Genomic DNA, 18,289 nt, shown 5'->3' with positions numbered 1-18,289 from the left:
TGTTAGTCTCTAAGGTGCCACAAGTACTCCTGCTCTTTTTGCGGATACAGACTAACACGGCTGCTACTCTGAAACCTATCATCAACCTAGTTCTCATGCACTTGACACTATTTGCAATTTGTGTTAATATTTATTACAAAATAATCACAGCCAGTTTTTAGCTCATGAAACTATGTATACCTCTTTCCTGGCACTGTTGTTCAATGAGCAGGGAGTGACACACCAGAACTCCCTGCGGCAATGTTTTTAAATGTTAACTCCCTGGCCTTTGCTAGCGGTGGTGATTGTCCCACGTAACAACCCCCCTTCCAAAGTCCTTCCCGAGGGGAGGCCAGCGCACCCCACCAGCCTGAGCAACAAACCAACCCAGACCCACGTGCGGCTGGCTCTGCCAGCCCTGCCTCGGGGCGCACTGCCCAGGCGGTGCTGCTCGCCTGCGGCCCACCAGGACAATCGCCAATTTTGGTTGGACGTATTCCTGGAGATTTCATCCTATGACGGACTCCTTAATTACCAATTAATCTTTGATGCCTGGAGACTCCAGGACAATCCTGGAGGGTTGGCCACCCCCTCGCTGCAGTGATTTCTGCCGCCTCCTCCGCTTTGCCCCGGCGGCTCTGCCATGCCCAGCCCTAGGTCCGGCGGCGGGAGCTAACTCCTTCCTCTGCGGCTGCCGCGAGTTTCCTCTCGCCCCTGCCTGGGATGGGCCCGTTTCTCCCCCCTCCATCTCCCGCCCACCGCCTCAAGTCTCCTCCCCCGCTGCCCTGGCCAGAGGCGAGCCCTGGTCAGTTTCGTTCCCAACTCCGCCCCCCCGCCGGGGCCGGCCGGCCTCCTCCCTCGCTCCCTTCCCGGCTCCGCGCCCCCTCCCTCGGCTGCGTGCATTTCATACCAGCCTCATTCCTCGCATTCCTGACCTGCTCCTGCCACACGCCGCCTGGGGGGTGGGAGCGGCCCGGCCCCCTCCCGGTGCCTCCAGCGCCCCCCTCCGCTCCGCTCCGCTCGCCAGGTGGGTGCCTTCCCCTCGGGGGCGCGTCCGGCCCCCTGGCCCTGCTCTGCCCTCTGGCTCCGGCCGCTTCCCTCCCTCTCGGCCAGCCGCGGCTCCCCAGTCTCTGCCCCCCCGCCCCGATCCCAACTTCCTGCTGTTGCTCGGGGAGCTGGGAAAGGAGCCCACCAAGCGCAGGGCGGAGCCGCTCCAAGGAGCGCGGCTGCCCATAACTTTGTGCCGGACTCGGCGGGGGCTGGACTCAGTGCGCTCACCAGGTCCCTCCAGCCCGGTCCTGCGGCGCTAGGCTAGAGGCTGATCCTCCCCCCTCCGCCCCCGACTCCCACCGCCGAGAAGAGGGGGTGGGGAGCAGGAAAGAGCGAGACTGAGCCACACCGCAGGAGTAACCCTCCTCTGTTCCCTTTGGCAGTAAGTCCCGGAGCTGAAGGCGGAAAAAGGGAAGCGGATTTGAAGCCAGTTCCTCTACATGTAGGGAACAAGCACCAATCTCGACTCTCCAGGTCAGGAAATGCGATTTCACCGCCCGCTTTCGCAGCGGCCAAGGGGGTGGGGGATGGGGTGCGCGGGGGAGAGGAGGGAACTGAAGGGGGCCTTGGAGAAGGGGGGGGGGGCGGAAGGAGAAAGGCACAAATGTACAAAGAAAGCGATCGGGAAACTGATGGAGGCTGCTGGCTGTCTCCCCCCGTTCACTTCCCAAAGTGGAGGAACTTGCTGCTATAGAAGAAAATAGTTAGCAGTGCTTATGGGAAAGTCCCTTAGAATTCAATAGAGTGAGCACCTTTTAGTGATTGATTGTCATTGTTTTACTATTCTATACACCAGGAGTGGAATTGTCTATTTACATTTAAATTCTATAGCATGGGCCACAGACCTACAGGAAAGTTATGAATTCCTGTGGGACTTTTCCGTAAGGGTGAGATAATGTTCTTTTGGACATCAGTTATTCAAAAATGGAGCAGGATGAGCGGAGTTAGGGGATTTACTGATCGTTTCCCATGTGTAGAAGGTTCTACTTAAAAACAACTCCTGTGTTTCACCCCGGAGGTTAAGTACATTGCAGCCTGGAGTGAAGGGGTCCCTGTCTATATTTAAAGTGGTGAAGTCCTGTGGGTTCTTTTGGGGTGAAAGGAGTTATATAAATATAAGGTGGGATTGCTTTTTTTTTTTTTTTTTTACGGAAACTTGGCCTCGCGTGATTGTTAGTCTTTAAAAGCTGAAATCAGTGTGACTCCGCCGCAAATAAACCACACAAAATACTTTTTAAACACAGGGTGGAAGGAGACTGGGTTTGTTCCTGTTTCTTGCCGCTTGGAAAAGATCGGCTGCCACCAGATTTGATCTTTTTGCTGTCTGTGCGCAACATTGCAGGAACCTTTTATCCACCTGTCTGTCTGTCCATCTGTCGGTGTAGATGTCAGAGGGTTCATTGTCTCCCCTCCTAGGGAGGGAAACAGACAGCAGGACAGGGCGTTGGATAATGGGGAGGAGTGAGAAGCACAGAAGGGGTAGAGAGGCTGAACAATAGGGACTGGGACCTGATTAGAAAGACTGGTGCGGCGCTGTAAGCGTTCTATCGTGGTAGTTTTTCTCACGGTAGAGAAGAGGCTGGTCTCAGCTGTAAGGGGATTCTTTATTGAGGGTGCTGGACACAGACCGACTTTGGTTCTCACTGGCTCTCTAGCTCCTAGACTTACTAAAAAAAGAACAGGAGTACTTGTGGCACCTTAGAGACTAACACATTTATTAGAGCATAAGCTTTCGTGGGCTACAGCCCACTTCTTCGGATGGGCAGCCTGCCGCCTGTTGCTGCATAATGTCACCTTACAGGGTTTCCCTAAATCCTGGCCTGGATTTTGCAGTCACTCACTGGACTACAGGGTATATACTTGTCTAAGACCACGGGACAAAAAGGGACGTTCAGTGGAAATTGCCAGCTGATCATATCAAATATATTTGTTTGGTTGTTTTTTTCCAGAGAAATTCAGAGTTCAACTAGAATACAATAAATTAGAAAGTGTGAGATTTCCTGTTGTTGTTAGGTGATAGGAATCTCTTCCACCCCTTCTGACTTTCTTGCATGTGCTTTTGTATTTTGAAGTCTTTCTTTAAAAAAACCAACTATTAAAATAATATATGAAAATAAAAACAACTAGTTTAGAACTTTAATGGAAACCAATTTCATAGCAGCACTGACAGTTTCGGGGGGGTTTCCATCAGCCAGTGACTGTTCTTGTGAGTCACATTATGGAGAAGAGGATCAGAGACAGCAAAAGGTTTAGAATAAAGAATTGTAAGAATACACTCTGGGTTTTTCTGTCTAAGTCATTGACTTCAGTGTGAAGAACGCTATACAGAGGACTGGGGTGGCTGTTGAACAGTAAAGTGTTCACAGTAACGTCTGCAGAAGACACACTGTTCTGAGGGATTGTTACAGTCATCTTCAGAGCTTTTGTCCCCAGTTTTGTGTAAGTTTTTACATTTAAAATTCAGGTGTGCCATTGATAAGGCCCTGTCTCGGAATTCTTGGTTCTGTAGCAACTGAGCTCAGTCAGCCCCAGGGGAGTTCAGAAAGTTAACTCTCTCTGACCAGGCCATTAGGATATTTCAGAGGGAAGCAGCAATTCAGCCTTATCTGTTCATAGACATTAAAGACCAATTACTTCCTCCAACCCATCATCCCTCTCTTGGGCGGTGGGATGCAATGCAGAATTGTTCCCTAAACCACATTTGATAGTGTTTTGTCCAATCTGGTTTTTAAAATGCCAAGTGATAGAACTTCCACCACTTCCCATGAGAGGCGTTTCCACACCCTAATATGTGTCACTGGCAGGAAAGTTTTCCCGATATTCAGGCTAATTTTCCTTTTCTTAACATTCCATTACTTCTGTTTATGCCTCAGTGTACCACACTAGGTAATTCATTGTTTTCTGTCCATGGTGTTTACACCCTTTAAGTACTTGTGAACTGTTATCATGTCCCTCTTAGCCCTTTTGTCACCAACCTATACTTTTAATCTCTCCTCATAAATCATTTCTTCCAGGCTTCTGATCGTTTGTGCTACTCTTCTCTGAATTCTCTCCAATTTGTCATCATCCTTATGGTGACGTGGGTTCCAGGATGAAATGCACTATTTCAGACATGGTCATGCCAGGCCTAATGAGAGGACAAGTGTCTCTTTCAGTGAAGTGATGTCTGACAAAATGACATTGATCATTTATGCAGCCATAGTGCCTTGCAAACTCATATCTGATTTGTTCTGTATGCCCATTCTAGGGTGTCTTTAAGCAGTGCTGCTTCCAAGGTTTTCCCCTCACATTGTATATCATGCCATTTTCCCCTAATTGTACTGGCTTTAATTTTTCCACATAAAATCTTGTTTTGCTTTTTTCTGCCCTTGTTTGTTTCTAAGCTCCCTCGGCCCCTTTAAATCATCTCTGTTCATTGTTGTTTGTAACTCTGATTCGGCATCATCTGCAAATTTCGTTAATGTGACATTTATTCAGTCTTCCAAATCATTAATTAAGATGTTAAATAAAACTGGACTAACACCAATCCCTGCAACTCCTCAACAGACACTGCTACCTCCTTGATACATTGTTATTTATCCTTCCCCTTCGCTTTGCCCCCTTTACGCCAATTTTCCATCCATCCGAGCCAACTTGAATTACTTTTTCAGTTACGATTTCCCAGAAGAGAAGCAAATGCTTTCCTAAATCTAAACTTATTACATCATCTACAACCTTTCTTTCATTTGCTAACTTTGCAATTCTGTCCCCACTCAAAAAGCAATCGAGTTTGTCAAGATTTACGGAGGACTTTATAAACTCATATTGCTTTGTTCATGGTTCACTGCCATCCATCTAGGCATCTCTCTGTCTAGGCATCTATGTTGTGCTTATCACCATGGTAAATCAGCACCTAGTATGTTACCCCTTAGAGCCCTGATCCAGCAAAGAGCATTACAAAAGCCCAGGATTCTGCCTGCATGGAGCTACTTGCAGGATCTTGAAAAAGATAAGTAGTTAATCTCCCCCTCCTTATTTTTGTTTCCACCCTTTGTAGTCTCCTCTTTCTGGAGAGTATTCAATCACTCCCAATTGTTTTTTACACCAGACAAAGTAGGCATTTTCCTGCTAGGGAAGGGCAGTCTTTTTTAGCTAAAGGCACCACAGATTGAGGCATTGGCCCCATTCTTGGACTGTTTTGTAAGCTTTTAGCTCCCCTGTTCATATCTCATTTTTGATACCAATGCCACTAGCTTGGTGGTGTATTCCAGCTGCTGGGCTTCAGTGCATGGGGTGGAAGTGGTCCTGTGTCTTTGGAGCTTCTGCTGTGCTTTTATCATAGAGAAAATAAATTAGCGTAGTCCTCACAGTGTTTCCCTTCGAACAGTATGATAACCATTCATGAGAGATGTCCAGTCAAAGTCTAATCCCCGTAACCAATAGCTGCAGGGCAATAAGGAAGGGAGGGAAGGTCAAGAGAGCACTGAGCACCTGTAGCGTGAGCAGTGAGTGTGTGAGACAGCTCAGCTATGCGATGGTGAAGAAATAGGGATGATGTGATGATTTGTGTCAGCCCATCCGGGCTGAAAATATCCCACCTGAGTTAGCCCCTGGATAAAAAACACGAATATTGTACCTAGTGCAAGGAATGTACCTGGGACTGGTGTGATTTAAAGGGACACCCTCAACTTGAAATCTAGTCTGTTTAAAAAACGGAGTTAAAGAAGTTTGAGGTCCCACGCCTGCCTCTGAATCCCTCTGCCAATGTTTGTACATTTACAATATAATTTTCCTAATTTTTAAAAAAGCTTTTTTACCCCCTCTCTCTCCCTTGTTGCTGTGTGAAGGACTCACGCAAACAACAGGGGCAACTGACTATACAGAGGAAACAATGAAAATGGCCAGATCACATCCACCAAGTAAGCTAACTGGAAAAACAAAGACAAATAATAGTTTGTCTCTCATATCCCTCAGTCACAGATGTTACATGTAGCCATAGGTAAAAGAAATTCAGAGAAAAATGTAAACTTGACGGTGTCCCTTTAAGAACCTAGTTTTGCTTGGCAGGGGGCCCCTCTTGCCCTGCAAATTAACCCATTGAAGATCTATAACCTGCTGACCTTCCCTGGGAAAGGGAGCTGGGAGATCAGAGAGACAAACTATAGGGCCTGCAGGAGATACTTTCTCATAATATGTGAGGGAAATTTAACCTGTGTGTGGCCTTCTTCTTTCACTTTCAATTGGTGCTACAGTTTGACCTCTGTAAAAGAGGCACCTGGTTTGGGATTGCAGATAGAAAGGTCCTTGTGTCTTGTGATGTTTTCTGTTTTCTTTCTGGGAAAAGACTAATAATCCAGCACCCTAGAAAATGGGGAGACTTGGTTAACACAGGCCAGCGGGCCCAATTCTGATCTCTGTTACACTGGTGTAAATCGGGAGTAGCTCCACTGAAGTCAGTGGAGTGACACTGAGGTGTCACTAATGGGAATCTGGTCATTGACTTCAGTGAGAACAGAGTGAGGTCAATGTTGAGTGCTTTTGAATATCAGACTGAGGGGAGCCCAGAATCGGGACAAGAATGTTCTGTATCTGCGCCCTATTACAAATTAATTAATCTGATAATCTTTCATGAATACTGGCTCTGTTGTACAATCTAATTGCTTCTGAGTAACAAGCTGTAAACATTCAGTTGCTTCCAAGTGCATACCCCATTTTTGGGGTATGGGGACATTTCCTGGGTTCACGCAAACATTCCTGCCAACCCCAGGTGCTGGAGATAGACTCTGTTATGTGACTCATCTGTTTCCCAGTCATTCCTTAGGCCTCAGTTCAGCAAAGTACTTAACATCTTTCTTTAAGTGTATGTTTAATTCCAACTGCAGTCAGTGGGACTCAAGCATGTGCCTAAGTGCTTTACTGAATCAAGGCCTTATTTTAGGTAATTGGAGTGGCATGAAGTACAAATTTGTTTCTCTCTCGGGGCCACTGAAGGCAATGACTCGGTGTTGGGTGCTAACTGCACTGCTAACGTTGGGCAGGAGGGCATGCAGATTGTTACCCAAAGCAGGCAGATACCATGGTGATGGCCACATATAGAAATCTAAATAAAGAGAGCACTACAGATCTAGGACTCTGATGGTATGTCTACACAGTAATTAAACACCTGAAGCTAGTCCAGATCAGTTAACTCGGGCTCAGGCTGCTGGGCTATAAAATTGGTGTGTAGACATTTGGGCTTTGGCTTTGGGACCCTGTGAAGGGGAAGGGTCCCAGAGTCTCGGCTCCAGCCTGAGCCCAAATGTTTACACAGCAATTTTTAGCCTGAGTCATCTGAGCTGGGCTGTGCCACGGATCTTTTATTCCAGTGTAGACGTACCCTGAGTCTGTGTATTCAGAACTTAGGGTTACCATACATCCGGTTTTTCCCAGACATGTCCGGCTTTTTGGTAATCAAACCCCCGTCCGGGGGGAATTGCCAAAAAGCCAAACATGTCCGGGAAAATACCGGCCAGGCACTTCCCCTCCCGCGGCGGCTCTGCTCCTCTCCTGACTCTTCGGCTCTGTTTAAGAGCCGAGCTGCCCGAGCGCTACTGGCTTCGGGCAGCCCCCTTGCCTCCAGACCCTGCGCCCCTGGCTGGGCGCTTCCCCTCCCGGGCTCCAGCTGTGCTGGGGAAGCGCCGGCCGGGGGTGCAGGGTCTGGAGGCTGCCCGGCAAACCCTGAAGCCGGTAGCGCTCAGGCAGCCCTTTTCGTGTGGCTGGGAAGGAGGAGGGGGAGTTAGGGCGGGGACTTTGGGGAAGGGGCGGAGTTGGGGTGGGGCCAGGGCCCTGTGGAGTGTCCTCTTTTTTTATTTTTTAAATATGGTAACCCTACAGAACTGCAATCAGTGCTTACAGCTACTCTCTTGTGAGACTCAACCCAGGCTCAACTGCTGCAGTTGCTGGGTGCTGGCTTTGTCCTGAAGTTGAATATTTTAGGCACTCGGGGCAGGATTTTCTAATGCAATAAGTATTTGGACTAACTCTGTTCCCATCTGAGCTCTCCTGAAGTTTTTACCATTGGCTGAATGGGAGCTGAGTTAGACCAATGTTGAGTGCGTCTGAAAACTCCAGCCTTGAAGGGCTAGAGAAGAGGCTAAGAGGCACCATGGATGTAGTGCAGTGGTTCTCAATCCGGGGGCCCCTGAGCGGCTGCGAGCAGGTTTCAGGGGGTCCACCAAGCATGGCTAGTGTTAGACTCGCTAGGGCCCAGGGCAGAAAGCCAAAGCCCCACTGTGCAGGACTGTAGCCCAGGGCCCCGGGCCCTACCACCTGGAGCTGAAGCCTGAGCAACTTAGCTTTGTGGGAGCCCCCTGTGGTGTGGGGCCCCGAGCAATTGCCCTGCTGGCTATCCCGTAACCCCGGCCCTGGCTTTTGTATTCAGAAAAACAGGTGTTGTGGCACAGCTGGGCCGGGGAGTTTTTATAGTATGTTGGAGCGGGGGGCCTAAGAAAGAAAAAGGTAGCCACTAGACTGGGTGTTCTCAACAACCCAGGATTGGGGAATTAGGAGATCTTGATCCCAATTTTCAAAAGTAACAGAGATTTTGGGCTCCTCAGTTTTTGGGTACCCAATGAGACACTTTGCAGGGGCCTGATGTTCAGAAAGTGCTGAGCACCTGTCCTGTGAAAATTAGGCCCCTGTCAGATGTCTCAGGCTGGGTGTCCAAAATCAGTAGATATTTTTGAAAAGTTGGTCCTTAGTTCTTATCTGGGCTCCGCCACCAATTGTGAGTGGGCGAGCCACTTTGCTCTTTTGTGCCTCAGTCTCTCCAGATGTAAAATGGAGATAGTGATATTTTCACCCCCTGTATTAACTTTGGCTGGGATCTTTCAGTGGATTTGGATGTCAAACTCCTGTAGCCTTCTTTGTAATTCCCAGCCGTCAGTGATCACGTGAGGAATAATCATTGGCAAAGCACTACAAATGACTTATTGTTTTATTACAGTAGTTTTGCTCTAGAGAGACCTAAGCATTTTAAACAGTGACTCTACAAGCTGGTCTAAGCTTGAATGAACCATTGTGTTTTAACAAAGGCATGAAAACTAACACGGTTGATAATTCCAGTGTGGAAGAGGACACAATTATTTTAGCTGACTCTGGTTAGCTCTCTCACTTGTTTTACATCAGTATAGATCCTTCCACTTCAGTATCACCAATCCCAGTCTCCTCTGGTGTAAATGAGAGCAGAATCAAGCCTTGAGTCCGTGCGTGCTCTTTTGAGTTCTGTGTTCTGTTCTCTCATCATCACAAATGGCACTTACTGCGTGTGTGGCCTTTGGCACGATCCAGTCTTATCTCATTGCATCCTGTTTTAATACGTAATCAGGGGCTGCACTGATGGAAATTCTCATCCCTCCTTGTTTTGATTTATATCACTGTGCTGGACACTGCATCCTCTCTCTGGTTCAGACCAGGGTGAGCTACTGCAGTCATTTAAGACTCTTGTTTTGCTTTACTCAGGAAGTCAGGTGCCATGTGCGCAGCAGCTGCTGCAGGGAGATTCAATGTACCAAGCAAACTGAGCGCGTGCTAGGGCTTGTATTAAGCACTCAGTGAGAACCCAGGCTTGCGTGTGATACGATCTCAGAGTAGCAGTGCTACAAAAGATCTTTCCTTCACAAAACAGACTTGTCCGGTAGTGAGACGACACAGCAGTCGCACTGTGCGGTCTGGAGGAGCAGTGACTCTATCAGTTTGTCTGACATACATAACAGAAATCTCAGTTCTCCTTTCCTCCCTGCCTATCCTTGTGCTGCTGCTCACCTTTCCCCACTACCAGCAGAGTTCATACTTCACCTGGTACTTGCATTTGAAGCTTTTTGCAAATCCAGATATTCCCGAATATCATTCAAATGACTAGGCTTCTGAATCTCTCTCAAATTTCAGCAGCAGCATAATTACCCTTCCCTATGTTGAAGCCTATCTTGGGTCAAGATTTGTGCTAATTTCCCATCAAGAATACAGGGATCAAGAACTCTCTCTGCAACTGCACCTATTGAGTGCTGATAGCACAGTACAATGCTGTACAAGACACAGATAGCTGTCAAGACTGCCCCTGCTTCAAAGAGTTTATAATCCATAGAAGCCAGACACAGAGTAGATTGGATGCACTGGGAATGACTATGATGTAAAAATACATATTGTTGAATTCCTGTGGACATCAGGGAAGAATGGAATCTTCAAGAGGAATTTGAATGAGGAGATGATGGAGGCTGCATGGATTAGAATGGAGGGAGTTGCATGGAAGAAAGCCCAGATGTGAGAGAAATGGATTAACGGGGCATCAGGCCTGGTGTCACTGGGGGAGCAGAATGGTCAGGGAAGAGGCTAGGTTAGAGATGAAGACCAGGGAAAATTTCTGAAAGGACTTGGAAATGAGGAAAAGTCTAAAAACTTGGGTTTTGCTCCAGCTCCCACTAAAGGTAATAGAAAAACTCCCAGGGTTAAATTGAAGTCGATGGCAACACCCCCATTGATTTCAGACAGTCCCTGCCCCAAAGAGCTTATTGACTCATATTGATGTTTGCTGCCCTTCTCTTTTCCCCCTGCAAACTTTAGCTAACCCCATATATTCTTGTATTTCTGCCTCCTTCTCCATTTCCAGTCGTTTTTATTTTAATTTGTGGGCATCCCTTCCTGAAGACACATTTATTTATTGCATGCATTCTTCTTTTTCAGAGGAACTGAGAATTTCTGGGTCTCCTTCCACTCTGGTGAGTTTCAATGCTATTTCCCATTGCACCTTACTAGCTAGATTTCTTAATTCCCCAACATATGCCTTCCTCACATCAAAAGCTTTTGTACTGCTGCATTGTGTGAACACATCCCTTGCCGTGCTGAATTCAAGTAACTGGTGGTTACTGGTTCCACGTTGCCTATTATTCTCAGTCAGTGCCTCTCTCTGAGTAAGAAGCAGCTGTAGAGTGCCTTCTTCTCTGGCTGGAATCTTTATGGGTTGTTAGATGGCATCTATGCTATCTTAGGAAGTTTTTTGCAGGTGTCTGTTTGGATGGTATTTGTTACTCAACAGACATCTAGATATAATAGTTAAAATCCTCTACAAGAACAGGAGTACTTGTGGCACCTTAGAGACTAAAAAATTTATTTGAGCATAAGCTTTCGTGGGCTACAGCCCACTTCTTCGGATGCATAGAATGGAACACACAGAAAGAAAAGCTGAGCTATCATCAGCAGGAGAAAAAAAACCTTTGAAGTGATAATTGAGATGACCCATAGAAGGTTGCTACAAGAACAGTGTTTCATGACCTGTCATTCTACAAGAACAGTGTTTCATGACTCAGCATACCCTGAGAGTTAGCCCAAGGATTTTTCATTATTTGTATTACAGCGATGCTTAGGGGTCCCAACCAAGATTAGGGTACCACTGTACAGACACATAGCAAGTGATAGTCCCTGCCCTGAAGTGTTTACAGTCCAAATACATAAGACAGACAGAGGGTGAGATGGGAAACAGAGGCACAGAGACTTGCTGACGGCACACAATACCTCGGGGCAGAACCACGACTAGAATCTTTGTCACCTGACTTCCAGCCCAGTGCTCTATCCACTAGAGCACACTGCCTCTCGTTCCTGCGCTGGTGTCCAGGAGGCATGTAGCAGGGGATCTGTGCCTAACATATTGTGCCTGATACTGACTCACTAGCAGGGAGAGCACTTACACAAAGCAGCTCTAAGAAAGCTGAACAACTGTAGACAGCTGGCTGCGATACTTCACAACCCCAGGAAAGTATGGTTTTGTGTTGAGTGGAGCAGCTGTCACAAACACTGCGGAGGAAGCTGCTACCAACAGTAATAACTTGGAGGATAGATATTAGGAAGCAGATGTGTCAGATTATGGAGTCTGTGTTAAGGATGTCCTCCCTGTCAATGAGGCCTCTGCGGAAGGGCCCTTGGCAGCTGTCTGTCCCTGCAGGAACTCTGAATCTCAATGAGATGCCATGTGTGAGAGGGAAGAGAGCAAGCACTGAAATGACCAGTGCTGGGGAGAACAGTTGAACTGAAGCTGTTGGAGCTGTAAGGGTTATGCCCTGTTGTTCTTGTGTTCGTTTTCCACTGCCCACAGAGCTAGTACATTAAAACGAAGCAGTAGGGACAGGCCATGACAAAGAGAAACACAGGTACCAAGAATGAAGGGAAAAAATAGGAACTGAGCAGAAAGAAGTGTAGTTGTGGTGCTGTGAGGGGCCAGCCTGTTTGATCTCTGCAAACATGGGTGTGGCCCCCCAAAACACAAGTAGCCACCTCTCTACACAAAATAAGGAGGGGAAGGGCTTCAGAAACAAGGATCAACTTAAAAAGCAACAGAGGGTCCTGTGGCACCTTTGAGACTAACAGAAGTATTGGGAGCATAAGCTTTCGTGGGTAAGAACCTCACTTCTTCAGATGCAAGTAATGGAAATCTCCAGAGGCAGGTATAAATCAGTGTGGAGATAACGAGGTTAGTTCAATCAGGGCGGGTGAGGTGCTCTGCTAGCAGTTGAGGTGTGAACACCAAGGGAGGAGAAACTGCTTCTGTAGTTGGATAGCCATTCACAGTCTTTGTTTAATCCTGATCTGATGGTGTCAAATTTGCAAATGAACTGGAGCTCAGCAGTTTCTCTTTGGAGTCTGGTCCTGAAGTTTTTTTTGCTGTAAGATGGCTACCTTTACATCTGCTATTGTGTGTCCAGGGAGATTGAAGTGTTCTCCTACAGGTTTTTGTATATTGCCATTCCTGATATCTGACTTGTGTCCATTTATCCTCTTGCGTAGTGACTGTCCAGTTTGGCCAATGTACATAGCAGAGGGGCATTGCTGGCATATGATGGCATATATAACATTGGTGGACGTGCAGGTGAATGAGCCGGTGATGTTGTAGCTGATCTGGTTAGGTCCTGTGATGGTGTTGCTGGTGTAGATATGTGGGCAGAGTTGGCATCGAGGTTTGTTGCATGGGTTGGTTCCTGAGTTAGAGTTGTTATGGTGCGGTGCGTGGTTGCTGGTGAGAATATGCTTAAGGTTGGCAGGTTGTCTGTGGGCGAGGACTGGCCTGCCTCCCAAGGTCTGTGAAAGTGAGGGATCATTGTCCAGGATGGGTTGTAGATCACTGATGATGCGTTGGAGAGGTTTAAGCTGAGGACTGTAGGTGATGGCCAGTGGAGTTCTGTTGGTTTCTCTTCTGGGCCTGTCTTGTAGCAGGAGGCTTCTGGGTACACGTCTGGCTCTGTTGATTTGTTTCTTTATTTCCTTGTGTGGGTATCGTAGTTTTGAGAATGCTTGGTGAAGATCTTGTAGGTGTTGGTCTCTGTCTGAGGGGTTGGAGCAGATGTGATTGTACCTCAGTGCTTGGCTGTAGACGATGGATCATGTGGTGTGACCGGGGTGGAAGCTGGAGGCATGAAGGTAGGCGTAGCGGTTGGTGGGTTTTCGGTATAGGGTGGTGTTAATGTGGCCATCGCTTATTTGTACGGTGGTGTCTAGGAAGTGGACCTCCTGTGTAGATTGGTCCAGGCTGAGGTTGATGGTGGGGTGGAAGCAGTTGAAATCATGGTGGAATTCTTCCAGGGTCTCCTTCCCATGGGTCCAGATGATGAAGATGTCATCAATATAGCGTAGGTAGAGAAGGGGCGTGAGTGGACGAGAGCTGAGGAAGTGTTGTTCCAGGTCAGCCATAAAAATGTTGGCATATTGTGGGGCCATGCGGGTGCCCATAGCGGTGCCACTGGTCTGGAGGTATATATTGTCACCAAATTTGAAATAATTGTGCGTGAGGATAAAGTCACAGAGCTCAGCAATAAGTTGTGCTGTGTCATCATCAGGGATACTGTTCCTGACAGCTTGTATTCCATCTGTGTGTGGGATGTTTGTGTAGAGAGCCTCTACATCCATGGTGGCTAGGATGGTGTTTTCTGGGAGGTCACCAATGCATTGTAGTTTTCTCAGGAAATCTGTGGTGTCACGGAGATAGCTGGGAGTGCTGGTGGCGTAGGGTCTGAGTAGGGAGTCCACATATCCAGACAGTCCTTCAGTGAGAGTGCCAATGCCCGAGATAATGGGGCGTCCAGGATTTCCAGGTTTGTGGATCTTAGGTAGTAGATAGAATAACCCCGGTCGGGGCTCTAAGGGTATGTTGATTTGTTCCTGTGTTAGTGTAGGGAGTGTCCTGAGTAGATGGTGCAGTTTCTTAGTGTATTCCTCAGTGGGATCTGAGGGAAGTGGCCTGTAGAATTTGGTATTGGAGAGTTGTCTGGCAGCCTCCTTCTGGTAGTCAGACCTGTTCGTGATGACAACAGCACCTCCTTTATCAGCCTCTTTGATGATAATGTCAGGGTGGTTTCTGAGGCTGTGGATGGCATTGCGTTCTGCACGACTTAGGTTATGAGGCAAGCGATGTTGTTTTTCCACAATTTCTGCCTGTGCATGTCGGCGGAAGCGTTCTATGTATAGGTCCAGACTGTCATTTCGACCCTCAGGAGGAGTCCATGTGGAGTTCTTCTTCCTGTGTTGTTGGTGGGAGGGTATCTGTGTTCAGTGTAATCTTGAAAGTATTCTTTGAGTCAGAGGTGGCGAAAGTAGGCTTCCAGATCACCGCAGAACTGTATCATGTTCGTGGGGGTGCTGGGGCAAAAGGAGAGTCCCCGAGATAGGTCAGACTCTTCTGCTGGGTTGAGTGTGTAGCTGGATAAATTGACGATATTGCTGGGTGAGTTAGGGGTACCCCTGTTGTGGCCCCATGTGGCAGGTAGGATTTTAGACAGCTTACGGTCCTTTTTCCTTTGTAGAGAGGTGAAGTGTGTAATGTAGATCTCCTGTCTTATTTTAGTAAAGTCCATTTGTGTGAAGGGTTGGTTATTTATGAAAGTCTCCAGGTTGGAGAGCTCTTTCTTGATGTTTTTCTGTTTGCTGTATAGGATGCTGATCAGGTGGTTCCTCAGTTTCTTTGATAATATATGGCATAATCTCTCACTGTGGTCTGTGCAGTATGTAGATAGCAAGAGTCAAGGAAAGGGTAGGGATGGTTTTGTGGTCTGCAGCATGCAGGGGGTCAGACCAGATGATCATAATGGTCCCTTCTGACCTTAAAGTCTATGAGTCTATGAGTCTATGAGCAATGGATTTTTCACCTTCAGTCCATTTGGTATGATGTCCATCCGTTTGCATTTGGAAAGGAAGATGATATCTGTCTGTATTTGTGCAAGTTTCTTCATGAGGTTGATGGATTTCCACTCCATATGGCTAAATGCAGTGCCTTGCATGGTGTCAAGTATCAGAGGGGTAGCCGTGTTAGTCTGAATCTGTAAAAAGCAACAGAGGGTCCTGTGGCACCTTTGAGACTAACAGAAGTATTGGGGAGCATAAGCTTTCGTGGGTAAGAACCTCACTTCTTCAGATGCAAGTAATGGAAATCTCCAGAGGCAGGTATAAATCAGTGTGGAGATAACGAGGTTAGTTCAATCAGGGAGGGTGAGGTGCTCTGCTAGCAGTTGAGGTGTGAACACCAAGGGAGGAGAAACTGCTTCTGTGGAGAGAGAATGAAAAAACAGGGAAAAGGAGTAACAATCACTAGCTCAAAATGAGGGCACCCAAAGGGGACATCGAGAAGAGAATCCCGGACAACACCCACTGCTCTGAATCAGTGGACAGTGCCCAAAGGAACCCTGCCTGGATATGTGAGTTCAGAGTGAAAGGAAATAGGTAGAGATGGCTAGAAAATGGAATTTACATTGTGTGGGAAATTCTGACATGTCAAAATTTGGTTTTGTTCCAAATCGGCAAGTCCATGTTTCAAAAATTTTCTGCAAAACGGAAAGTCTAAAAAATATTTGATTTGGAAACATTGAAATATTTTGTTTTAGATAACCTCTAAATATCATATTTAGAGGTTATCTAAAATTGTTTCATTTTGGTAATGTCAAAGCATGATCGTAGAAAGTATTTTGTATATATTACATTTCATATGAAATACAGTATATGTTAAATATATGTAGCATTTCTAATATAATATATAAATAAAACGATAATAGAATATGAACATCAAAATGTATTGAAATGATGAAGCTGAAATGGAACATTTTTACCTTATCTACATGAAACGTTTTGACACAATCTAAAGGAAACAAGAAAGTCAAAACAATTCATTTACACTTTTTCTTGTCAAAACTTGCAGTTACATCAACACAGTCCTGAAAAATGTTTTGATTGCAACAAAACCGCATTTTCTTGTTCTGTTGACATTTTTTTGACCAGCTCTAGAGGGAGGCTGGGCTATCATGAAGCCTCCCCTCCCCCCAACCCCCTAATCCAGCGTTCTCCTCTGGGTTGTTTTGGCCAAGTGTAAAGGGCCAGATGGATAGTCCTGTAAGTAGAAGTCGCAGGCAAAAGAGAGCAGGTATAATGCAGGTAGCAGCAGTTCCAGCTTCTGTATCACTGTAGCTCAGCCCTGATCCCTATTGAGAGATGATCGAACGTTCTGGCCAAACTCAGACCCACTTGACTGAGTTCTCCTTTCATGCTAGGGTACATCAGGAGTAGCTTTGGTGAGTGCGCCAGTCAAAGGAGAATCCGGCCCAATGGGTGAGAAAGCTGGAGTCAAATGCTCTTGGGCATCTGATCTGCTTAGAGTGTGAAAAAGGCAGCAGAGAGAGGGGGAAAAATCAGGAGGAAGAATTAAAGTGAGAGAACTTCTAATGAGAAATCAATAAATGTGGTGTCTGTATATGGCACGTCTGTCTAGTTTGGAGAGATCATCTATCCCTGTGATAAACCAGAGGTTCCTCTCTAGCTGTAGGGGGGCTGGAACAGTTTGTATCGTGGGGGTGCAGAAAACCAAACTGAAAACCCTGTATATGATGGAATCCACTTCCTGCCAGGGGGTGTGGCAGCACCCCTAGTTCCAGCACCTGTGTTTGGCTGGACAAACATTTAAAAACTAAGGTTGAATATGACTTGGGGGTGGGCCCAGGGATTCAAATGACAGTTTGCTAACAAACCTGCAAACCCAAGAAATAATGGGTAGGCTTCACAGCGCTTGGACTCTGCAGACTTTGCCTGATCCTAATGCAGACGGGTGTCCCCCAGCACAGCGCTGTGGCTATGCTAGTGTAGTGCCCGTAGTGTAGACCCATCCCTGCAGTGAGTACCGGCCTTGGCTGGGTTAGAATGAACAGTGACCTAGAGGTGCAAGATGAGGGCAGCTTCAAGATTGCCAGTGTCTGAACATGGTCTCCTGTCTTCCTACATACACCAGCGTATCTCCACTGATTTGTGCCAGTCTGAGAGAGACTTGGGACCACTGCCTCTTTGCTCCCAAGGGCCCCATCATGCTCCCCACACCCCTCCAGAGCCTGTAAGGGCTTGCCGAAACAAACAGTCAGTGCTCAGCAAGTGAGAGTGTAAATCTACCTCGCACTAGGGTGCTGTCCATTGTCTGTGTGGCCCCTGCAGCCACGCACTAAAAGTTCCCTAGTGAGCTTTAAGCTACTCCCATGTCAAAGAGGGGCAGATCACAGTGCACTAGGAACTTTTCTTGTGCAGTAGCAGCATCCACATGAACAGCTGGGGTTCTCAGGAAAAAAATGTGGTGGCCTCAGAGTGTGGCCACCAACTCTTGCTGGTGGCTGCTCTCACACTTTTTCCTAAAATACTTAATTAGCTTTAAGAAAACCAAATAAATACGCACAGATACATGTCCAAATCAATGTAATTTATTTATTGTTAGCTAGTAAGTCTGTTGGGAAAAATGACATTAACAAACATAAAAATATCACTTTTCCCAGCAGATTTACTCAGTCCTGGCAAATCTGGGGACAAATTAAGCCCTGGCTGGAGAATCGGGGGAGGCAGTGGGGGCCAGGGGAGATGCGGGTGGAAGGCAGCAGGAGGCTGGAGCCTGAAGCCCCGGGCCAGAGGATGGGACCCAGGGACAGAGCCCGAATCTGTTTGGCTGGAGTCCAGGGCCTGCCACTGCACAGCCAGAGCCTGGAGCTGGAGCCCAAAGCCCCGCGGTCAGAGCCTGCTGCCCCACCACCCCTGGGAAGGCGGGGAACTCACCGGCTGCCAGCTTCTACAGCATTGTGCCCCAGCTGACTCCAGATAGGGGCAGGGACCAACCTGCTGGTGGCCCCAGCAACCAAACACCAAGGCAGTGCATCCAGAAGAAACAGGGAGGAAGGGGGATGCTACTTTGCCTCCCCACCCACATCACAGCCCAGGAGCTGTGGCTGCAAGAAAAGCCCCTGGTGGC

At 47.3% G+C, this 18,289-nt stretch overlaps 1 protein-coding gene across 1 annotated transcript in view; it reads left to right on the top strand.

Annotated features, from left to right (window-relative positions):
- Positions 1-18,289, top strand: part of TEAD4 (TEA domain transcription factor 4) — an 86,498-nt gene that overhangs the window by 6,439 nt on the left and 61,770 nt on the right. The window contains 5 exon segments of the mRNA XM_034760728.1: positions 681-817; positions 819-986; positions 988-1,006; positions 1,413-1,503; positions 10,726-10,760. Coding sequence (XP_034616619.1) covers positions 681-817; positions 819-986; positions 988-1,006; positions 1,413-1,503; positions 10,726-10,760 — 450 coding nt within the window.

Source organism: Trachemys scripta, chromosome 1 (assembly GCF_013100865.1).
Source record: "Trachemys scripta elegans isolate TJP31775 chromosome 1, CAS_Tse_1.0, whole genome shotgun sequence".
NCBI classification, from domain to species: domain Eukaryota; kingdom Metazoa; phylum Chordata; order Testudines; family Emydidae; genus Trachemys; species Trachemys scripta.
Note: the sequence above shows the minus strand (reverse complement) of the source record. Positions and strands in the feature narration are given on the sequence as shown.